The 23,465-nt window shown below is 43.5% G+C and overlaps 1 protein-coding gene across 1 annotated transcript in view; it reads left to right on the top strand.

Annotated features, from left to right (window-relative positions):
• The window catches only part of LOC122416516 (uncharacterized), a 67,068-nt gene that overhangs the window by 29,127 nt on the left and 14,476 nt on the right, over positions 1–23,465 (top strand). Inside the window, exons 2-3 of the mRNA XM_043429548.1 lie at positions 22,675–22,723; positions 22,988–23,158. Coding sequence (XP_043285483.1) covers positions 22,675–22,723; positions 22,988–23,158 — 220 coding nt within the window. The remainder of the gene's footprint in view (positions 1–22,674; positions 22,724–22,987; positions 23,159–23,465) is intronic.

Below are 23,465 nucleotides of genomic sequence, written 5' to 3'. Positions count from 1 at the left end.
CGACCGATCATTGGACGACGACGCATCAAAATAGGAGTGCCGAGAAAGGCGGCTTTCTGAGATATTTTCTTCGCAAATAGTTTTTATTTCAAATCTTCTCTCGATGTTTTTATTTTTTGCTATACTGTATATTTTGTGAATATTTATCTTTTTACTCCCTTTTTGGAGGGAGCGCTATCGACGCTAATCGCGAATGCGACTTTTGCAAAATGCTGTGGCAAGTTCTCCCTTCAAATTTCTGTTCGTTGATTTAGCCCACTGTTATAGTTTGCAGTTATCGCTTATTCTGGGTTACCGAAAGTATCGAATAACTTGAAAACTGGGCTGTGATAGTGGAGGAAAAACAAATTTTTCGTATCAACGAAAATAATCGATTCGTCAACTGAGGATTGCGACGACACCTGAAAACTTGCAAGACAACAGTTAGAAACGAATTTTCCCCAAAAACTGAAAGCCCCAATGGGCAAGGAGTCGGTGCTTCGTAACGTGAAAATAAAAAAGACACACGTTGCTGTATTTTTTGTTAACAACATCCGCATTGAAGGTGTAATGATAAATCGCATTTATGAGCAGTGCCAATTGAATTTAAAATGGTCAGGTATTTCCAGGGTATTTTTAGTTCTCGTATATTTCCTTCCCATTACGATAATTTTTCGAACTGCTGTGCTCGGAGTGTGTGCAGCGAGAAGCACGACGGAGTTATCGTATTTCTCCTCATTCTCGCGTCCTGTCTCGCCGGGAGAGGAATAAAATGTATTTTCCGTACGAATGCACGACTGTCGGAGCACGGAATTGCTGTACAGTCGTGTATGAGGAGAATGAAAATTGCAAAATAACTATCCACCAGTACTAGATATATAATGCACAAGAGAGTCCGTGTCTCCCGCTCGACGAAGCATGAGAAGTGCCGCGTAGGACCGCGGCACAGAAAGAAAGAAATAGAGAGAATAAAGAGGGTGGTTGTAAAGTATCGAAGCCCGCCTCCTGGTGAGACGCCACGGAACTACACGTCAGCGTCGTCGGAGTGCGAAGCGTCAATTGTTCCCCGAGGGGAAATTGATTTCCGAGGAGGGGGGGAGTGCGGTTGTGATTGTTGCAGCAGTGAGAGAGACAGCCCCTTAAGGATGTACACTCCGTACATATGTGTTCAAGCCCCGTGTGAAATCGATCGATCTCTCGTGCGCAATACTTCCTCGATCGATTAACGTCTCGTTTCTGAGCCATAAACGCCTCCGAGTCCTCCGATCCCTTTTATTTCGCTCCCGGTCTTTGTTCCCACGACCTTTTCCAGGCTCTCCGCGTCGTCGCGCGCGCTTTCGTCCTATGAGCTTAATGTAACTCCTCGGCGGAGGCGTTCCTCGTTGAAGACGGATCCTTTATCTCCTCGGTCTCTCGGTGCGACGCATTCCTATATGTATACATTCGGTGTATACTTGTATTTATATCCCGAGGATAACGGGGCGAAACGGACCCCTGCGAGACGAAGTGAGGCCGCGCGCACGGCCGAAGAGTCGGCTCAAAGTCCAAGCTTTCTCGCAGCTTTTAATAAACTCGAAGAAAATGTTTCCTCGTCAAGATTCGGCTCGACCTCGCTTCCTTCCAAAAACATCGTCGTTTCATTTCTCAGCCGCGTGCCATCTCGCCCCAGCCTGCTCCCTCGTACGTACAAACTCGAGGGTCTTGGCCATCCGCGGACGCGCGGCGTCTTTTCCTTTGATCCTCGACGCTACTCTGCTCCACTCCGGCTATCCCTTTTGACCCTAAGTTCCCTCGCAACAGTGTGTATATTATAACCGCGAAAGAGCGAGCGCCGGAGAGGAAACGGGAGGCGCGGGAGAGCTCGCTCCGTCTTTGTCTCTCTCTCTCTCTCGCGCGCGCGCGACACGAACATCAGACACGTCGGCAAATCTTTGCCAACCTCGGTACAATGCCCGGACGATCGTGCGCTTGACTTTTGATTAAACTATAGCGCAGTTATTTATGTATATAGATGTATATCGATATACGTGAGCGCGGAGAAAGATACGAGGGGGGGGAGAGAGCAAAAGAGCCCCTGGAGCTCAGATCGTGCATGCAGCTTCCGTGTGCCCTGCGATCATCGCCATTCGCGTATCGACCTCGAGCAAACAAAACGCCGGTATGAACCTAACCCTTTTCTCATTAAACCGCGGCAGTTACGCCCTGAGTATTCCAATCTCAACCGGCTCGCTCGCCCCCTCGGCCTTTCTTTCTCTACAACCCTCCATTATCGTTCCGCTTGATTTATCTACTGACTATTACCACAGCTCACAATTATTAATCCCCCGTTTTTCATTCTCCACAAAAATTCATCTCCGAACAATATCGTGTGCTTCGAGACGCGCGTCTTTTTCATCCTGAAAACTCGTTGGTGCATATCGATTAACGAAAAATAATGAAATATCAAGATTTTTCTCACTCACAGCGCGCCCGCTGTTTATACTTTACTCGTGATTTACGCCCGATCGTTAATTCTTGCATACCATTCCTTTACGACCTTCATCAAACATTTACTCCACTGCACCTTTGTACTCGCGGGATGATGCTCTCAGAAAAATCGACTTTTTCTACTGGCTGACGTTGATCCACGATTTTATTCGTGACCGATGATTTACGCGTGATGGTAAATCCTCGGATTAGGGGTGACACGCTAGACGCATTTCGAGAATGCGGCTGCACATGTCGATACATATTTATCCTCGTGTAACGGTGTCGCCTCGAGGACGCATCTGCATGCGTATCCCCGCCTGTTCAATCTTCGGATATATCTTGTAACTTTTGTCGCGACTCTCTTTCATCGTTACATAAACATTTGAGCCTGTGAGGCTCATCTGCCGCGTGACGATCGCATTCCACGATTGCGCTGACACTTTTCCAACTTTTATCGTTAACACGTCTTTAAGGGTTGCCCTTTATTTTTATCGTCGCTATGGATTCCTTGAATTTTCGTATATCTGTGATTTTCGAAGTTTTAATTCTTTATTAAACGTTCGATAACCTGACCTGAAATTTGGCCAATCTGTTCGCATGCAATTTAACTTTAACTGTTATTTAAAATCAGTTATTCATAGAGTATTCAGACTCGTGAAAGGTTTTGACGAGTTTTTGGTTAATAAAAACCCCCGGAAATCTTGCGACTCTTCGAGCAGCTGAGCAGAGTTGAGTTGACGAAGTTGAAACGGCTGCTGGAAAGTGAGCTGGATCAGCCCGAAGATCGCGAGCTCTGCTGCAATTTCTCGTAAAATGACAAAGTTTCAATGGGATTCGTTGAAAAATGAAGAGAAATTATCCGCCGGCGAGTCCGCCCCAAAGTTTGAAGTGCAAAAATCAAAGGAATCAAGTGTGCCGAAACGTAGAAAAAATCGCGGACAAACATGCGGGAGAGCAACTGCCTCCGGTGAGCGCATATATTCACCCGAGGAACATGAGCGATGCACAGAGAAAGAGAGCTCTCTCGGGCGTGAAGGAAACGCGTTCACCACGGAAGAGACTCCGACGACGCGTCCTCGCGATGCGAGAACGCTCGTATGCGTGCGCGTACACAGAGCTTGCATACGTACGAAGATTTGTGTCCGAGTAGCTACAACGGAGCGTGAACCGTCCTTGTCAGACGGCGAGATACGACTTCCCGGTTCGTCGTAATATTCGGCTCTGCCTCGTGAAGCTAATAAACCCGGTGGGCATGACTCATCGGCGACTTTCCTTAGCAAGTCCAGATCTATTATCTCCGGGCGAGTATTAGAGCTGAGAGACTCTCAGTTTCTCACAGGAGCTGCAGTCGCGTTTGATCTTGGGTAATTCGCATTAGCGAAGTAGCTAATATCTCCGCTGTCTCGGCGGGAGCATTCCTCGTGTCCAGAGCAGCTTCGCGAAGCTTTATGATGCCGGTCTCGAGGCGACCTCGAGGCTTGCACTCGCCGTCCTTATGGATGGGACAAGGAAGCTTTAAGGATGCGGAAATGGGGCGAAGGCTTTGATGGTTGTGCTGGGAAGTTTGCGTATCGCAACTGGATCGGATGCTTGCTCTCTTTAAGCCCGTTCTTTCGCAATTTTTACAGAGACGCCTTAGTTATCGTCGATTTATCCCGCCTTTTTCAAACGCACCCCTGCTCCAGATAATATGCGGCAAGGTAATTGAGAGCTCTTGGGGCGAGGTCACTCGAGACGCCGCGCGGCGAATAAATGCGCGGAGGATGTGCACATAAGCGGGGAACTTCGGAGCTTAAGGATTATTTACGATCTGTTGGGGAAACGGTAACTGGAGTAGCGGCGCAAAACTGCTCTTTTTCACTACCGAGTACCGAGTATAACGTCCACGTGTGCGAGTGTGAAAAGAGCTCTTTGTCAGAATAATGGCCACGGCGCTGTTCTATTATTTTGTAATCTATATTTGCATATTCATTCGTTCGCGTTTACCTGTCAATTTGAATATTTATGAAATGTAAATAATTATATGAATGAAGAGCGGCGATAATTTGTACGTAATGTTCCTATGGTACGGTTCATAATGAGATCGTTAAAGATGAAAATGCTGAGGAGCTCGCGTGGAACAATTGTCATTTTCGCGCGTTTATTCCGTTTCGGGAGCTTTTCTGCGGCTGTACTTTAGTGCATTTGCGTCGAGTAACGGTCGTGACAGTATATAAAACGGATTATTCCGCGATTCGGTAAATACGTCGAATAACGTACAAGCGTTAAGAAAATTGGACAATTATACAGGATAATTGTTGAAAATTGACGAAACGACGATTCCGAGAAGCAGCTCGAAATCCGATCGCACGAGTATACAAGAAACTCGAACGCGCGCGTGTCCTAAAAAGTGCCATCGGATCGTTTCGACCGGAGAAAAACACACAAATGGGAAAGCAATTTTTCGACATTACGTAAATAATTGCACTTGCGAGTTAATTGGTAAAACGAGCTTGTGAAAAACTGTTCGACAGGGCTTCGAGTGCAAAGTAAAAGTACAGCTACAATGTTAAGTAAGAATGAGAAACGAGGCGAAGGAATAATCTCTGCTTCGGACGGAAAATTGCTGTTTACCTTTAGCTCGTGTGTTTCGAAGCGCGGTAATACACGAACAGACATATCCATGAAATATCACTCGACGAAGATAAGTCGTACAGGTGAAACGCATCAATGATCCGCCCCTCAGGATCGCGGCCCAGCATCCGCGTCACGGAACTCGCATAATTTAGCCGAGTGTATTACATCTTACGTAGTTATGAGCTAAGAGGCTAATTATGCAGCGGCGGATTACAGAGCTGGATTGTGCTGGGCTAAGAAAAAAAGGGGAATAACAAAAAATGCAGCCGCCGAGGCGGACGACGGGAAGGGACGAAGAGGACGCGGTGGAAATTAATTCGAGAGTTTCGCAGGCGCGATAACGGCCAAGCGCGCTTTTCCGTAGACTCTTAATTCTCGCGCCAACATATTCAAGGACTGATTATATGCGCACGATGGCAGTGATGGCACACTCTCCCGCTCGGCTCGCGCATGATGCACTTTAATCGCGTTTCTCGTTTTTCTCCCCGGGGTCATTATTTTTCTGCATTTTCCCGCTTATTTTTCTCTCATTTTCTCTGCATCTCGTTGACTACTCTTTATTTCTCTACATTCCGCTTATTTTTCATTAACGGTTTTTGCGGAAGCCCTGCTGCTGCACGGGGAAAAAGTCGCGCGCGCCCGCGCGACTCGTGCGTGCTGGTAAACACGAGAGCTCATCCTATAATAGCTGAGAATTACTTTCTCATATAGTGAGCACGTTACTTTTTCGTGGGAATCTTACGAATCTTGTTCGCTGGACAACTTCGAAACGTGATGGATGCGGAAAGGTACGGAGGAAAGGGCGTTACTCGACGGCAACTTCTTCTCCCTCGCCTCCTTTTTTATCCTTTTTATCCTCCTCCCAAACGAGGATTTATCGCTTGGAGAATAACATGAGTTTCACTCGGTCGACAGGATATCAACGGGAAAAGTCTCGTGGGATCGTTATCCTATATTTCTGTGTTAACGATACACACTCCACGCGCACAGCAGACGCTCATAACCGAAGATGTTATGTGATCGGAATCTCGAGGCATCGCGTTTATATCTCATTTCGTCCACGATAAAAACACGTTAACTTGACAAAACGAAGTAAATTTCTCGATTTTTTTGCATCATTCATAGGCGAGCTATCAATCACTCTAATGACTCAATTAGAGGTCAATTTTTCTCAAGTGTCAACGCGCGATAATCTTGATCGTCGGATTGTGATATGAGAATAGAGAATTCCATCGTGCGCAACTTGGATCGGGAAGCTTGTGAGCGTGTGTGCTTTAAAAGCTCAAAACTTTTGTTTCATTTAACACTTGATTATTTAAATTTATTATTATAAAAACGAAAGTTTATCGGACGTTTTGTTATTGTTTCAATGACGAACGAAGGAGCGTCGTAATTATAATTCTTTTATCAAAAGTGTCCGTTGCCATGCATAAACGCGTATGCACGAACAAGCAGTAAAGTACGAAAGGTCCAAGGAGGAGCAGTTGATTGATGTGCGTACACAGAACTGGATCGTTTTATATCGACGAGAGAGTCTCGTATTGCCGTTATGATTACGTAGGTTGGATCCTCTTACTCGCGTGTATCGTCAAGATCGCGAAGAACTCTCTCGTCAAAATACATCTTTCTCGGACTCGAGATGATTTTTTGCTCTTATTCGCAATTTAGTAAAAGAGAATAAACAGAGAATGTGGGTAGGTTGGAGAGAGCATAGATTACACGTGCCAGCGTCGTCGAATCGCGGTCGAACGAGCTTTATGATCAAATTATCCCTTGGCACGGCTGCCTACAAACGAGGAACGAGTCCCTGCGGTCTTCTCCGAGGCAACGTCGTGTAAATTCTTCGCTTCCATGTCACAGGAAGTGGGAGGATTTTGTTGAAGACTATCTCGCGAGAACACATCGAAGGAGTTTAAGATTGCTGCGATAATGGATGCTCTTCTCGTCTCATTGAAATGTCTAATGAACGAAAAAACATAATGCGATTTTAATCAGAGCTCACAACACTGTGCATAGTGGTTTTCAATACTTTACTCAAATTAATGATCCTCGAGAAGTCACGATTTTTAACGCGTGGCGATATAATAAATCATGGGAAACCCCGATCCATAGCACAGAATTTTTCATGATTGACGATAAGAAAATACCTCTTTATTCGCACAATTCCTTCTCCGAATATGCAATTTCAGCATCCATTGGCAGAATAACAACCGTCCTCTTTACGGATCCACTCGAAAACAACGCTCCTCCAAACAGCCCTACTCTCAAATTTGCAAAATCAATACGATGCAATTTGTCTCCTCTTTTGTCGTTAATAATCTGCGTTATCCACCCGGACATGTTGAAGAGCAGATGAGACGTTATTCGTGTATAAAATAAACATCTTTAGAGTGGAAATGTTATCGTGTATAGGATTCATAAGAGTCGAGTTACGTTGCAGAAAGTCAAAAATTCTACTTTCAGTAAATGTATTCGACAACGGTTCTCCTCTAAATACATGTTTAAAGAGCGGAGTTGTTATCGAGTAGAGCTGTCATGAGTATAGTTGCACATAGCTGCTAGTTAACTACTCTGTCGGTAGCCAGCATTCTCGATAACGACTCCGCTCCTTAATAACTGCGGATCTACGTAGAGAACGTCTACCCTCCTTAAGGAAGTTGAGGCCGTACAGTAATTTTTTTTATCCAAAAGTTATGACCTTTCAAAAGTTAGGCTAGTTTATAGTTTACAGTTTGGCATGCACTTTGAAGGAGAGTCGGGAAAAAAAGACGAAAAACTGGTGAAAGCTCAGTCGAAACACGGACGGTGACGATCGTAGGCTCAAAAAACTGCACGGGAAACGCGGATTATTATTATAATACAATGTCAGCAAATTTAATAAATCTGAAAAAAAATTGACATTATTCAGCAAGCCTTTTGCTCGTGTTGCCCAAAAAATTTCAAATTTTTAGTATCATTTTTATCATTTAACATCGCAACTGTCTGAAAGTTGAACTGATTTTTTTTTACACTTCACTTTACAAGATGCGATCGGTTTAAATAAAGCGATTACATCATTTATTTCTTTCTAATGCCCTGAGCTTCCTTAACGTATCTGGTCCGCGGTGTAATATTTAATCCCCGATATCTCATGATGATTTCAGAAGGAATCTCATCATGAGTAGACGTCGAGTTGTTACGAATTTCGGAGTAAAGATTTTAGAAGCAGAGTTGTTTTCGAGTAGAGGCGTAAAAAGGACGCGGTTGTTATTCTGCCGATCTATATTTATTGAAATAATCTTTTGTCCAATATGATTCTAAGGCTCGAACGTCGAAGGATCGAGGACGAAAAGATCGAATATTGGACTTTTTATCGAGCCTTGAAAAACTTTTTCGATCGTCCATCGTATCAAGCGCATCGTAATATTTCAAGGGTTGTTTCTACATCTCATTGCGGTCACGGCGTCCGCGGATCCGACGAATCTCGAGGGACGAGCACACACAAAGACACAAATTTCTCGCAGATGATACTCGAGGTTCGTTCGTGCGCGGTTGGAGGAAAAAGAAGGGGCCCCTAGCAATTGTCCGGACAAATGTGGCGAGATGATCAGACAAGAAAATCGTTGCATAGATTTCGCATTCGCCTTTTTTACAAAGCGCGAGCGCATCTCCTCGAGCATTGATGATGCTGTTTATTTTTTGGCCTCTCCGATGGAACGAAGTGTAAAAAGGCAAAAGTCGCGAGAGCTCTCGCGCCTATGAAAGAAGGAGCGACGGCAGGGAGGAAGGGCAAAACGAGTATATGTAAGGACGCGTAAATCAAACATCATTACCAATAGGTGGCAGAAGCGAGAGGAAACCGTATTTCCACTCTTGGGCTGGCTCCCGTTCCAAAGTATCCGTGCAACCACGCGTGACCATATACTCTTGGCTCACTTCCGCTCTGTCTTTTGCCTCTTTTCTATTGCGCGAATACACTCGCGGACGTACACGTGTACGTACCGAGTCATATATATGCATATTTAACACGGAGATATATAAATGTGGATCTACCATTTGCAATCTATCTCCGGCAAAACTCTTCCTCGTGCTGTGCCGCGCGCTCATGGTGGCTGCGGAGACTTCGATCCCTCCCGTTGTATTTATTATTCCGTATATAAAACGCGTCTTATTCCATCGGGAATGTTTGAGTGTTCGAGTGCGTTAGTAATGGGCCGGGAAGGAGGGGAATCTATAAAACGCTTCGTTTTCTCTCGCGTTTGCTTGCCTCGCTCCGGTGCGACGCTCTGGTATGCTCCACTAATAAGGGGAAACTAAAGCATAAGAAATATCGAACGAGCGAGGAAGGAACACCTGAGCTTGAAAATTCCCTTCACGCGAGATACCGCGCGCGTGTAGAAATCCTTAGTACCGAATCACTTCTCATTTTTGCTCCCCCGGACTCGGCCTTTCTCATTTATCCGGTCCCACCGGTTTTCTCAAAGAGCAGATGACGAAAAAAGTGAGGCTTCTTTGCGGAGCGCCCGCAAACTCGACGCGTTCCAACCTGGCTCAGATCCTTCTGACATAACCCTCGAGCGGTGCAGATTAGAATACTTTAATTCGAAAAATAAGTAACGGAAAATTGATAAGATTTCGCTCATAAAGAGTCCGCGTAATCGAAGGCGGACAACTCGGGTTTTCAATGAATCTGGCTAAAAGCCTCGGTTCCTCGAGAAAAACGCAATCTTACCGTAACTACGGGATCGCTTTACTCGATCGTAAACTCTCCGCAACATTTATTTCGCTACATTTCGCATGTATATCAACGCATTCTCCTCTTATATTTTCCAGTTTATTTAATGCTCGCACCATTTAGCTGTACACTTTTTACGACGTGCCCCCTTCGCGTCGTGGCTTCGATTCATCCATCTCCACATCGATCTTCAATTTCACCGATGCGAAATAGAACGATCGAGAGATCTGAGGATCATCACGCACGCGGAGGATATTTAACTTATGAATTTCCGACTCGTTTATTTAGCAAACTTCTATACGCGCGCACTCTTTCGTGCACGCCCATAAGAAACGGTCCATCCTTTTATCCCTAATCTTGGCTTCGTATCGGGCCGCGCACTTAGGTGCAACGGTAATTCGCTGCACGCGCACACGCGTGCGCGCATCACATCCATAGCTGTACTATAAACCAGGGCGAAGTGGAAAAATCTGAGGAAAATTTGGCACAAGTTTTTAACAGCGAAACAAAATGTCTTCGTCGATGAGAGCATCGTCCAGGGAAAGAATTACGAGTTTTGGGTCCGGTCTCTTTTCGGTGGATCTCCAAACGTCGCAGCATAGATTTCTTAACACACTCCATAAAGAGCCGCGCGAGGCAAACTCACCTCTTTATACCCCCATCGCGATTCCTTTCGATCGGCACGCGCATCTCTTTCCCTTCCTTCGCAGTGCAGTTATACGCAGTGCAGTTATGCGTGCACACACACAGAGAGAAAACGAGGCCGAAAATTATGGAGGAAAGTACGGGCGAGGATCAAATGTTGGAGGAATGACTAAAATTTCGAACAGCTAAAATCTCGAGTTTATAAACTTCAAATGATAATATGGAGACAGGTAGATTCGACTAGAGCTTTGAATGCCGAAAATAAATAAAGCAGAAACTGCAAGGTTCGAAGCACGTTTACATCGCGGAAATAGAATGTAACAATCGCCCATGGAACGCGACGACTAAAATATCGATTCTTCGAAAATTCGACTATCACTCTTTCGATTCATAAATTACTACAGTCAGTGATACTGTAAAAATTTACAATTTTGAAAATATAATACCGAAAGATCAAATATTACTGAGGTTGAAATACTGAAACACCAAAAAGTCGAATAGTCAAAATAGCGAAATGTTAGAAAGTCGATCGATCAAAATAAAGAAATGCAGCGGAGCTCCTAATACACGCGTCTCACTCACTCACTTACTCAGACCGGTGATCTCCAATTTTAAACATCGCCATTTTAACTTTCGCCTTTTCGAGCCATCGCTATTCTGCATGTCTAAGTTTTATAGGCTCGAAAAATTCACTTTCGATTTTTTGCTACTCTATATTCTGGTCTGTCTGTAAAACAATTACTCTTCATTTTGAATTCGAAAATATGAACTTTTGATATTCAGATGGTCTGTTTAAATTGCATTCGAAATGAAAACTTTCGAAATATATATTTTCGAGTAAATACGAATTCAAAGAAGAAATTTTTGATTAAACACGCAATCTGCTGAATAGTCGATCGGGAATAAGAATTTCGAATTATTTATTTTTCTTCAAACTGATATCACAACTTTAAAAATTTCGAAATATCGACCGTTTTACAATTCAGTTATTCGACGTATTGAGCCCCACCCGAATTTACTATGCTGACTGTGAAAATTTGTGATTTACAATGAATTTCGACTTATCGGTAAGTGCTAGTCTGACACGATGAATATAAGACTCGAAAACAAAACGAAATATAGTTCTGAGGTGCGTCACTTGTTGCTGTCGACACAAAGCTGTTTATAGAATCGGAGGGAGGAAAAATTGTAAAATTCAGAAAATACTATGCTGCTTGTAATCGGTGCGGTTAAATACTTTGAAAATTCTTGAAAAATAATATATTCCTCGGTATAAAAAACGAATCCGTTTCCTCTGTGGGCACATTTGTGGACACGTGTGCAAAGAGATTGGGAAAGATAAAAAGAAGCCCGAGGGCAGTGGATATTCGTGCATGGAAGCAACGAATGATCCCGAGATCAGTTCTTCCATCATTCCGCATCCACTGCGTGTAATAAAAGCCACCTAATTACACGTGCATTTTCCTCCTCAGTATCTGCTGTCGTCGTTAAAGTTAACGCTAAGCTTAATTACATTTGGATGCAAATTTAGCGACGCGTGCGAAAATTCTGAGAGAAAAAAAAAACAAGAAGAAAGAGAAATGAAGAGAGAAAGAGAGAGAATAAAACGCCACTGTTGTATTCAAGGGAATCAGTTTCGCATATATAACTGCGCTTCTACGTGCAACGACTCCGAGATTGTACATTAGTTGCGGTTGTGGTCTCCTGGCCCGCTAACACTCGAGCATTTTCATCTTTCCTACAGACGTGAACGCACATGTGTGCTCATATTTACGTATTATATGCTTCCTTGTATCGAAGCACGTGTAAGCGAATACGCGAGGGAATCGAATCATTAGCTGTGCGCACCACGTACACGCTGTTTATTGGGATTTTTCTATTGATTGTTTCCTCCCCAGGTCAATCGGAAGTTCATCCAATATCAGAAGGATGATCTTAAGATGATGGATCAGTCGGTAATCACAACCGTGAGTGCGAGAGAGATAGCTGCAAATTTTGAAAAGGAAATTTTTCCACATCGTCCGTCCGATCGAAAAAATAAAAATGTCATCGGATTTTTGCGATCGTGCTGCGTACGATGACATTTTTATTATTTTAATCGGATACGAACGATGCCAAAGAGTTTCAATTTCGAAAATTCGAGGTGTGATTACCGACTGATTCATCATCTTAAGGAGTAGCAGCTGAGAATTCAGCTGAAATAAACGCACGAGATATCAACCAACGAATTATGGTTAAGAGGATGGATCAGTTGGTATATCGGAACCGTGAGTGCGAGAGAGATAGTTGCAAATTTCGAAATCGAAATTTTTTGACACAGTTTGACTGATTAAAAAAAGGCTCTGTCAGTCGATTTTTGCCATCGTTCTGCGTAGGCTGACAGAGCCTTTTTTTAATCGATCAAACTGTATCAAAGAATTTCGATTTCAAAAATTCCAAGTGAGGTTAGTCGACTGATCCATACTCTTAAACGATGAATTTGTAATCTTCATAGTTCGCGAGTTATAATCGACCTGATAAATTTATCCCACGATAATGTACACACGGAAACATAAAGAGGGGAAATAGCGGAGCGACATGATTGAGGTTAAGGATAACAATGACAGATTACGTGCCTTTTCTTCCCTTGGTGGCTTCGCGACCCCGCCCCACAGGCACGACTCCACAAGTACGCTCAACTTCCAACTCCTCTTTTCCCATGCTACGAGGGCACTTCTGCTCGAGTTTCTTGCTACGGAAAGAGACGCAAGGAGAGAGAGAGACCAAATACACGTACGTGCGGATCGTTAAAGCGAAATATGTACGAGTCCCATTATTCACGGTCAAGTTCTGCGCACACGTATCAAGCTCCCGCGATCTTTGTGCACTCCGGTCCAAAATACCCGTTCGTATGAAATGTATGCTCAGTTCATGACGAAACTGAAAGAAAAATCATCGAATAAACGGAACATCCGAAGAGGGTTTGCCATACAAATCTGACCTTTGAAGAACCGAGGACACTAGCGACTCTCGAGACTGAACTACTGGAAATAGAAAAATTCTGCAGGAAGCTTTTTTGTAGGCGATTTCATCCTCTACAGAAATGGTCTCGTGAACTTTTGTTCTATCTCTAACCGTTTAGTCAGAATGAGCGAGGAAAAGAAAGCCTGCAAACTCATGGACTGATAAAAACAATGTTTCGTTAAAAAGCATCCCCCGACTTTGGGACTTTGTCTAAGTCCCGAAAGACGCTCATTCGTCGTCGGACACCCCATCCAACTCCGGAATAAAACAGTATATTTTACGGGGTTCTGCTTGGATAACAGATGAAAACTGCTCGGATAGACAGAGCGCGAGCGGCTGTCATTGATTGCAGGCCGTTATACGAAGCCTGTGGCTAGTAACGATCAATCGCCACCGAGGTCGCGCGTCAGGTGAACACTGATCTTCATTTGAATAGCTGATGATGCGAGTCCTCAGCAGCCTCTTCATCCTCCGCCAATTTACTTATATTTTTTGCATTTTTTCCTCTGCCATACGAGAAACTAGCATTCGACTCGCTTAATGGAATGAGTAATGAACTTACCGACTCTTTTTCCTTCTAAACGTCGTCGCGGACGGCTCGCATAAGTACTGTCAATGTTACTAACGAAAAATCGTAACGGCTCGACCTCTCGCTCACCGTGACGCGTATTAATTCTCAAAGAGACGCGACTGATCGACCGTGAAGAAAAAATCCTTGGACTTGGGCGCTCAAACGTCTCCTCGAGAGCTCGCATATATGTCAAGGAATTTGCATTTATTCGTCATGTTTTTATCGCCCTTTATGTGCGCGGGCAGACTGATGAGCGGGTATTCATCAGAAGGGCGCTCTGAGCTTTTATGTATCGGGGTACGTCACAGAGTGGGCATTATTAATCGAGAATCATACAACTAGTATTTTTTTACTTAGCGAATAAGGCTTCACGGACCTTTCTCGTTAGTCTGACGGCATGAGAGGCAGCGGGGAAACAAGGGCCTTGGAATCGTTTGCAGCGCCACTTCGCGCGATCTCTTTCTTCATAGTTATTGAACTTTTCTTCATCAGCTAACGCCTGTTCACTGCTGTCCTGGGCTGCAGTCTTCGAATCGTCGAACAAAGGAAAATTCGGAAGCAAAATGAGCCACAGAAATCCCAACTATTCAGTGGCTCTGTCGAATTTTTGTCCGCGTTATCGCTCAATGAAAAATCGAACGAGCGAGAGCCTTCCAGGCGCGATCGCTCAGAGGAGCATCTACCTGAAAAGTGTGCACCTCGGTATCTCTCTCTTCTCTGTGGCACAACAATTTCACTCTTGGTTTAGTGTTGCGCCCGCGAGGTAAATAAATTTACCGGAAAAATGTTTCCTGCTCGCCGTACAAATATCTTCCGAGCGTATGAGTATATGCTCGCACTTAAGAAAAGTGTGGTTAACGGAGCGGAGTCGAATGAGAGAGATGCGGAGAGAGAAAGAGAGAGGAAAAAATGAAGAAAAGGAATTGAAGGCGGGGGGAGAATCTTCTCTGGGCGAGGAGCCAGCTCATGCGCCATAATTATTCGGATAATAATTACTGCTAGGTTAAAACTACAAGAAAAGGAAGGAAACTTGAACGCGGCTCGCATCTCCGTTCGGGTACGCTCGGGAGATGAAACGGAAAAACAGAAGCGATGAAATTCAATACGAAGAATGATCGAGGGTGTAAAACTCCGTCACACGCGAACCCCCACAGGAAATTACAAAGCACAGGTTTCATGTGTATACGGATATTTTATAATGCCGAGCCGAGCCCAAGTGCAGGAGAGCCAACTGTACCCCGTAAATCTAATTAATAGACACGAGAGTTTCGCTGTGAGATCCCCGCCAAACGGGAATAACAGCGCAAATTACGCCGCGACCTTAGCCTCACCGAGTATCGTGCTCGAGAGACTCACTCATGTGAAAATCCACTCTAATCTCGCACGCGGCAAAAATCCACGCACGAATTTCATCATTCGTATAACCAGACACGGAGATTATCGACATTGAAAAAATCACGATTCAACAATTATCCACAAAACGAATTTCAATTCCGGGGAAAAATCATCCAAAAAACTCGATCGAGCCCCGACCACCGGTTTCCAAAAACCAATCTATTCCCGTCTTCTTCGAATCGCAAATTGTCGCCTCCCCATTCCCAGCCCCGTTTCCACAAACTCACCGTCATTCCCACGCCTGATTCTATCCGCGAAACAAAAAAAAACACTCCAAATTCGTGCAAAACTCGACTCGGAAAGAAGCGCTAATTTTTGACCCAATTTTCATCGCGTATCGCGGAAATAACGTAACTTCGCGACCCTGCCTTTTTTCCCTTTTACACACACACACACACACGCACAAAGACACGCGCAAGTATAAATATGTAATTTCACCTTGGACTAGGGTACTCGGACGTGTTCGCCCATGGTTGTTACATATGCATGTATAATATATTTATCCGCACGCACTCTTGTGTCTCTCCGCGGTACAAGTTACAGTATCCATATATGGGGGAACTGGTCATTCATTTTCTTCTCTTACTCTCGACTGTATTCGCCTCTAATGCACTATCTCTATATATACTTATTCCACGTATATACGAGTACTCGGAACATATTTTTACAGTCGTATTACGTACGTATGTACATAAACGTATACATACCTGGGTTTGAGGGTATATGTACGCATGTGGATGTTATTACGTGAGCTCAACGGTTGCGTGCTGCAACCGTAAGCTGCATCTTCTTCGCGTCTTGTCTTTCTCGCGTCACTAGGTCAGAAAGAGGATTTGGTTACCGTTCACCAGATGATCTATGGCGTTCACGGGATTCTCAAACTATTATTTCTTTTCGTTGTGTTATGCGCAAGGCTCGGTTGTCTTTTTTATGTGCGAAAATTCATTTTCGTATGTTAAGTGGTTGATGATTTTAAGCACACAAGGGCGCAAGTGTTAATTGTTAATTTCTGTTTTCGTTCATAATCATAGTTTTATATGACAATTTCTTTCGGAACGATGTTTCTGTAATCTGAGATTCTTTGTATTTCGGGATACTCGTTAAGGAAGTTGAGGCTGTACAGTCATTTTTTTTACCCAAAAGTGATGACCTGTACCTTTCAAAAGTTAGGCCAGTTTACAGTTTGGCAATGTTGCATACACTTTAAAGAAAAGTTGGGGGAAAAAAGACGAAAAACTGGTGAAAGCTCAGTCGAAAACACGAACAGTGACGATCCTAGCATCAAAAAACTGCACGGAAAACAGATTATTATTAATATAATCTCAGCAAATCTCCTAATAAATCTGAAAAAAATTGACATTATTCGGCAAGCTCATGTTGCCCAAAAAATTTCATATTTTTAGCACCATTTTTAACGGAGATATCACTGAATGTGTCTTGACTTCCATAAGATTACATGTTATTTGGCCCAAATTGTTATTGATTTTTCTCAGCAACGACGCTCCTAAACTGTCTGAAAAATTAACTGATTTTTTTTAACACTTCACTTTGTAAGATGCAATCAGTTTAAAAGCGGTGACATAATTTTCATTCTAATGCCTCAACTTCCTTAAATTGCACAACTTCGAATTAAACTCATCTTACGACGATGCGTCCATCTTCGGCTCTTTCTTTGCTCCGCGACCTCCAATCTGCTCTGAAAGCGCGTTGTTTGGAGCAACGTTTTTTTCGTATCGATATAAATTAAATGGTTGGTCGATATTTTTGTCCTCCGGCCTATTCGACCGACTCGGCGAAAGAGGCCGAGGAGTCAACGCGAGGATGCGAATGGCCTCAAGAAAGTGCGGAAGAAAATTTTCGACGTCAAGGATTTACCAGCACGGAGTTCGATTCAATCGACGTCTCCTCGCTCGCTCGTCAGCAAACGTTTGTTAATTAGTTTGTTTTTATGTTAAATTGTTGATAACGGAATTGAATTGAGAAAATAATGGGCGGTGAATTCGTGGCGAAGTCACTCGTTACGCTCGAGCATTTCCTTCTGTAATAACTACATAACGCGCGCGTTATTCTTCTTTATACCCGATTAACTGGAGCCCGCGTACAATGAAGCGATTCTCGCGCGAAGACTCCACACGAGCGCGTTCGTGTATGTTCCTGGCCGACATTGAGACGTTCATTTTCACAGGAGCGAAGAAGCCTCTTCGAGTATTCCATTTTTCACACACTTCGTGTCGTTCTTGCGCTCGTATATAACCAACGTAATTTGAGAACGTGTTTGTTCTGCCTGGCACATTATTTCCGTTGCACTTTGGCGCAGTGCATGTGTGCTCGAGCCGAGAAAAGAGCTTGGAAAACGGTTTTCGAGCCTGATGGAACGATTCGTTGGATTAAATATTCAAACGATTGTTTGTATGTTTTATTAATGAATTTATTACGAATAAATGCTCTCCTTCCGTTGTTTATTCGTGGTTGATACCGGCGTGGAAAATTGCTAGGCGTGTTACGGGTTCATTGAACTGATGACAGCAACTTTAAAACGTATGAAAAAAATATGTTGTAAAACGTGACAGAAAGAGTAGCGAACGATTGAAAAATAAATTCGTTCGGACGTGCAGCCTTAACAACGCGAGAGCATAAGATGTCTCGGGTTCGTGGACTTTTTATATAAAAGAGAGAAAGCACAGAGTCATCATTCGGTCTGAGGAACAAGAGAGGCAACAGGTGGTAACACAAGCAAACTTCTTTGCCTCGGTGCATTTACAGCCATAATTGAATATCGCGAGAGGCGAGATCTTGCTTTTTTTCTCGTTTCTCTTAAATATAAAACGTGTGTGCACAATCAGTGACCGCTGGCTTCCTATTGGAGAAAGAAAGAGACTCGAGTCGTACTTGAGAAGGTTGCGAGTATTGTGCAGCACACGAAAGGGGAATCCCCTTAAGGATTCATTCATTTTCTCCCGAGTCGATCGCCTCGGAGGCTCCTCGCGTATTCACACTCGCGTGTATAATTCTTCCACGCGACTTTTAAAGTTCGCACTTATATAAAGAGAAGAGAAGCAAAAGGAGAGAGAGAGAGAGAGGTGCGATGGAGGGAGAAAGAAAGAAGTTACATATTATTACGCGCACGGTCGCGTGCAACCTGGCAATTCTCCTCAGTAGGTCAGAACGATCATCCGTTGTTGGTCGTGTGTTGTGTGCGCGAGCGTGCTTTGCACTCGAGAGAGAAAATCACCTCTCACCAGGTGTTTTAATTATGAATGCATTGTACGAACTCACCGGCTCATCCAAGACCGGGAACGAAAGCAACACTTTAACATCGAAATTTCAAGGTTACGGTTCACGTCGATCTTCCACGAGTTAATTAAGCTTGTTAGAATTCAGCCTGTGGCAGTTGTACATCCTCGGTTCTTTGCTTACTCTCATCATTTGAATCGCATTTGAATCTCGGTGTCGATCTAACGATTGTTTTTATTTTTATGAGCTTTACGTCGAGCTTTATTTTCCATGTTTAATTAAAAATTTTTGCGACCAAGTCCTGCTTCGCACTCGACTGTTTCGTATCTCTTTCTCCTTCGCGTCTGCAGTTTTCATTAAAACCCGCTCGTGGCTTATTTGTTTTTTAATGAGATGGCGAGCAATCTTCTTGCGTCTTCTCATTAAAACGAGTCATTAGCGGACTGAAAAAGCGTCATCGTCTTACATTTAGTATTTGTGGACAGAAAATATATGAGACTTTGAAACTCTGAAAGAGCTTCGATGTTACGTTACAATGGAATATGTCTCATTGGCTTACGCATATTACGCATGTCGTAAGAAGTTTAATTAACCCTACACCTCATGTGCCTTTTTTCATACCCTCAACCTCATGACCGGGGTTTGAACGCACCCCAATCTTTTTCTGCTTATAAATCCAGTCCTACGATGCTAAACTGACTTTATCCTACACCATTTTCTTCGTTTTTTTATAACGAAAAGAATGATGTTCGATAAAACTAATTTCAATTGAATTTATATATAAAAAAATCCGTCGATAATCAGTCGATAATGTCGCTTGTTAGGACGGGAGCGTAGTTTGAAGTTCGCGTGGGGTGTGCTCACACCCCAGTCATGCCTTCTAGGATTAATCAATGCAAAGACAGACGAAGCGGGCAGGTTTTGAGCCAATGGATACTTGAATTTATTCCTCTTTTACGCAACATTCAATTTATTTATATATCTGTAAATATTCGCAAAAGTAACTTTGCCTCGATTTCCATGATGGAAACTTCGAAATCATTACTTATATCACAATTGCTGGAGCGTGACGAGAGGCTCCGTGGAATTCGCCATGATTTATTTTCTCCTTTCCTCCTCTCCCTTTCCCCCCTATTTCTTCTATTTTCTTCTCAACGTTACATCGTGCACTTGTACGTGGCTACTACGACGATTCGTTACACGATTACATAATAACACATGTAGCCAAGTGCACATTACACAAAGTATGCACCGATGGCTCAACAGAAACGCGATTGCGGGAGGATTCTCTGCTGCACAACGAACGTGTAGGTGCAGCCTCGATTTCGTATTATTTTGAGCATAATGCATCCTCCGATCAATTCAGTTGCCAAGTCCTTTTTCACTTCGAAGACCATTCGGATTTTTAAAAATGATCGCGAATGCTTCGGTGTACAGAAATGATTGGAATTTTAGCTCGAGCCATTTTCAATGATTCCCTCGTCGCAATCATGCGTTACCGGAATCAGGCGAAGCACACTGCAAAATATTTGATTTTATGAAGATTCGGAAAAACGAGAAACGTAAAAAAGCACAAATATATTATAACGGCGATAATTACAGCTCTGACAATCGCAACGGCGAATGCGCATGGTAGGCAACAGGCTGCTCTCACTGCTCGTGTTTGATGCGAGGGACACTCTCGGCACGTCTGCTGCCTTATCTAACGCTGGGCTCTCTAGCTTTACTGGGTCAAGTGCGCGCCAACATTCATTATTCTTAGCGCTCTTTTCTCCTCTTTTTATTTCACTTAGTTATACGAGAGTACGAGCCGGGGTAATCGCCACTGATTTATTAAACGCAGCGAGAGGCGGAGATGCCCGCGTAAATTGCACGCCAGCCCTGCATGGAAAGGACTTTCGAACCGAGAAAAATGGACTTCTTATCCCCAATAAAAGTTTATCTTTTTAGGCCAACAACTGCGCGAGTGACATTCCGATTGAAGAAGTTTTCTTCCGCGCTCAGCGCAAAAATAATAGTTTTGTTTTATTCAAAAGTAAGATATATTAGTATCGATCAATCGAATCATTAAATAAACGAAAATTACCGTTTCATTGGTTTCCAATGATTAACGATCGTGAGCAACGAAACTAATTTTTGCCACATCCTGACAAGCTCTTTACCATTAATTAACATTCTCCCGATTTGTAGGCTGAAAATAAATCATTTCCAATGAATCTTCCCGCGAACCTTATCACCGAACGAAAATTCAAACGAGTCCCATAAATTCGAAACTCATAAAAATACCCTCTGAATATGAGCTCCGAGCGAATTCCTGCTCCATCGAGATCACAGTCGTCGCGCGTCCTCCCACAAACATCACTAAATCTACGTCGCAACCGTCTGACCACTTTATCTACTGGCCTACACCGAGGAGCGTTATCGCACTTCCGGTTCTGGAAATACGTGGAAATCGTGTTTTACACGAGGGAGAGTTGGCTATTCATTTTGTGCATTTCTCCACGCGACATTCTACGCTCTTGCTGCATAGAAATATTCACAAATATTAATAAATCAGCTTGTACGTGTACGCGGAGAGTTTCTCGAGGTTCGAGCCTTCGTACCGGTCGATCGGGACCGGCGCACGTGATGTTTAAGGCGTGTCCTCGCAGGTTGCGTACGCTCGGGCCCCCGGGGTTCTCTGTATCGACAGCAATCCCGTAAACTCTAATCACATTGCTCGCCAATCATGACTGGGTCAAAGTCACGAACGAGTATTTCAACTCTATTTTTATTGTTTTCATTCATTTTCTCTGCCGATCGTTACTCTTGTCTAGCGGTGGGGAATGCGATCACGGCTATCTTAATGTGCGCGATCATTACGATATGAATTGCTCTCGAGCACGCGGCGTTTCAGGTGCGATTATTGCGTCCGAACGTTCACATTTTTTTGGGTCTCAGTAACGTTTCTGTTGATTTTTAAATGATTTTGAAATCAAGGATGAAATGACTGTGTTTGTCGAGCTTCCGACTGAGCGGGCTTGGGAGAGAAATTTGTCGCATCCTGCTAGCTCCTAACAAAAAAAGATAAAAGACCTAGATGGATTGAGATTTTAAGACGAATTGTTCAGCTTAAGAGGCAAAAAGAGCCAAAAAAAAACCAAAAATAAAGAGTTGCTTCTAATTTGATTTTAAATTTATGAGTCCACTTCAAACGCGCTCGGCCCAAAAAAACGAACGCGAGTGTGCAGCACATGTTTTATTGCCACTCTGGGCTTTTCGGAGTCCCGGACAGTTTCCCTTTTTTCGGTAGAGGTGAAGGTCCCGAACCGTCCCAGCTTTTGTAAAGGGTTTCCACCCCCGAAATAATTCCTTTCGAAAGTTCGAACGATCCACGAAGTTCTCTGGCAATCCTCGCAACAATAAAAAACAGGTGAAAATACGCTAAGGTGGGATTCTTTGATAAAGGATAATCCAATCGCGAGTCGGGAATAAATAGAAAATAGAACTTGTGAAAAGTTAGGACGAAAAGTCTCGTGCAGAGTTGGCAGTTTTGCGATTTTTTCACCGACGAAACAAGAGCTCGTGACATTTGCTCGTTAACGCATCAAGAATTAGAGGATCGGGAGTTTAAAAAGGAGGAGAAGTAAGAAAAATTGAGTTGAGAAAGGCGAGCAAGACGCGGGTGAACAGAAAGGAATGAAGTTTGAAAGAGATTGCATAAAGGGGCGAATGACTCGAGGAGGAAACGTGCTGCTCGTGGATGATCAATCACTCTTTATAAATCGATAGCACGATGGACTCAGTTCGCTTCACTCGCAAACACATTTATGGTCTCGATCACTCGGTTTCTTCTTCTTTTTCGCTACACTCTTGTTATCGTTTTGTGAATGTTTCTTTATCTTACACTCTCCTGATGCCGGACGCGCCGATGCAGGCCGTAACCGATGCATCCTTCGTCCATCATTTCCATTTGCATTCTATCCCACGCTTCTTTTTTCTCTTTCCTACTTCCCTGACTTACGTCACTCGGATGCTCAACGTTTGTTTTGTTCTTTTCAATTTACAGATACTTTGCGGCATGGGTATTTGCTCTGAGCTTCATCAACGGTTATCAGGTCAGTCCTTTTGCTCATCTTCAAGCGAACGTTAAATCCAGAAAGTTATTTAGACCATAATTTGAGAAAAAAAACTCATTTTCGTCGAAATTTCCATGATTTTTTTTCTCGGCGCCTTTGAATATTTGGCGACGAATCGTTCGTCGTGCTTTTTTGCTGGATCGAAGACCAAATGATCGGGGTCTGAAGAAACGTTCGGCGAAATGGCTTTCCGATTGGAATATTGATTTGTCATAATTTCGTACATTTATCTTTCCACCACAGTCAACGAGGATCGAAGCACCGGAAGTATTGGCGAAAACAGGAGTGGAAACAATCCTGGATGAGGCGACAGAAGATTATTGGGCCGGAAGTGGCTCTGGGCCCGAGGACGAAGATTCGCTGCGAAACGAGACGAGGGAATCTTTGACGCACGAAGCCAGTGATCAGGATGCTGTAAGAATTCTTTTTCCCCTTTTTCCACTCGGTTAAATAAGGAAAATATTGAAGTTGTTCATCCACGAAAGGATTTTCTTAAGAAAGCCTTTAAATTCGCACAGAGCTTAAATGGGTAGTCGATTCACACGCATATCAAACTTCAAAGGGTTCGTCTTTTATTCGTTACCGAGACAAAACGTGTTCAAATATGAAGAAAAGTACACAGGTTTACAGGAACTATGGTTAAAAAATCGTTTATCTTTCCATATAACGAACGAACGCTTCTTACAAAGTTTATGAAAAAAGTACACGATAAAAATGAAGT

Source organism: Venturia canescens, chromosome 9 (assembly GCF_019457755.1).
Source record: "Venturia canescens isolate UGA chromosome 9, ASM1945775v1, whole genome shotgun sequence".
Taxonomy (NCBI): domain Eukaryota; kingdom Metazoa; phylum Arthropoda; class Insecta; order Hymenoptera; family Ichneumonidae; genus Venturia; species Venturia canescens.
This window is presented reverse-complemented; position numbering and strand designations above follow the sequence as displayed.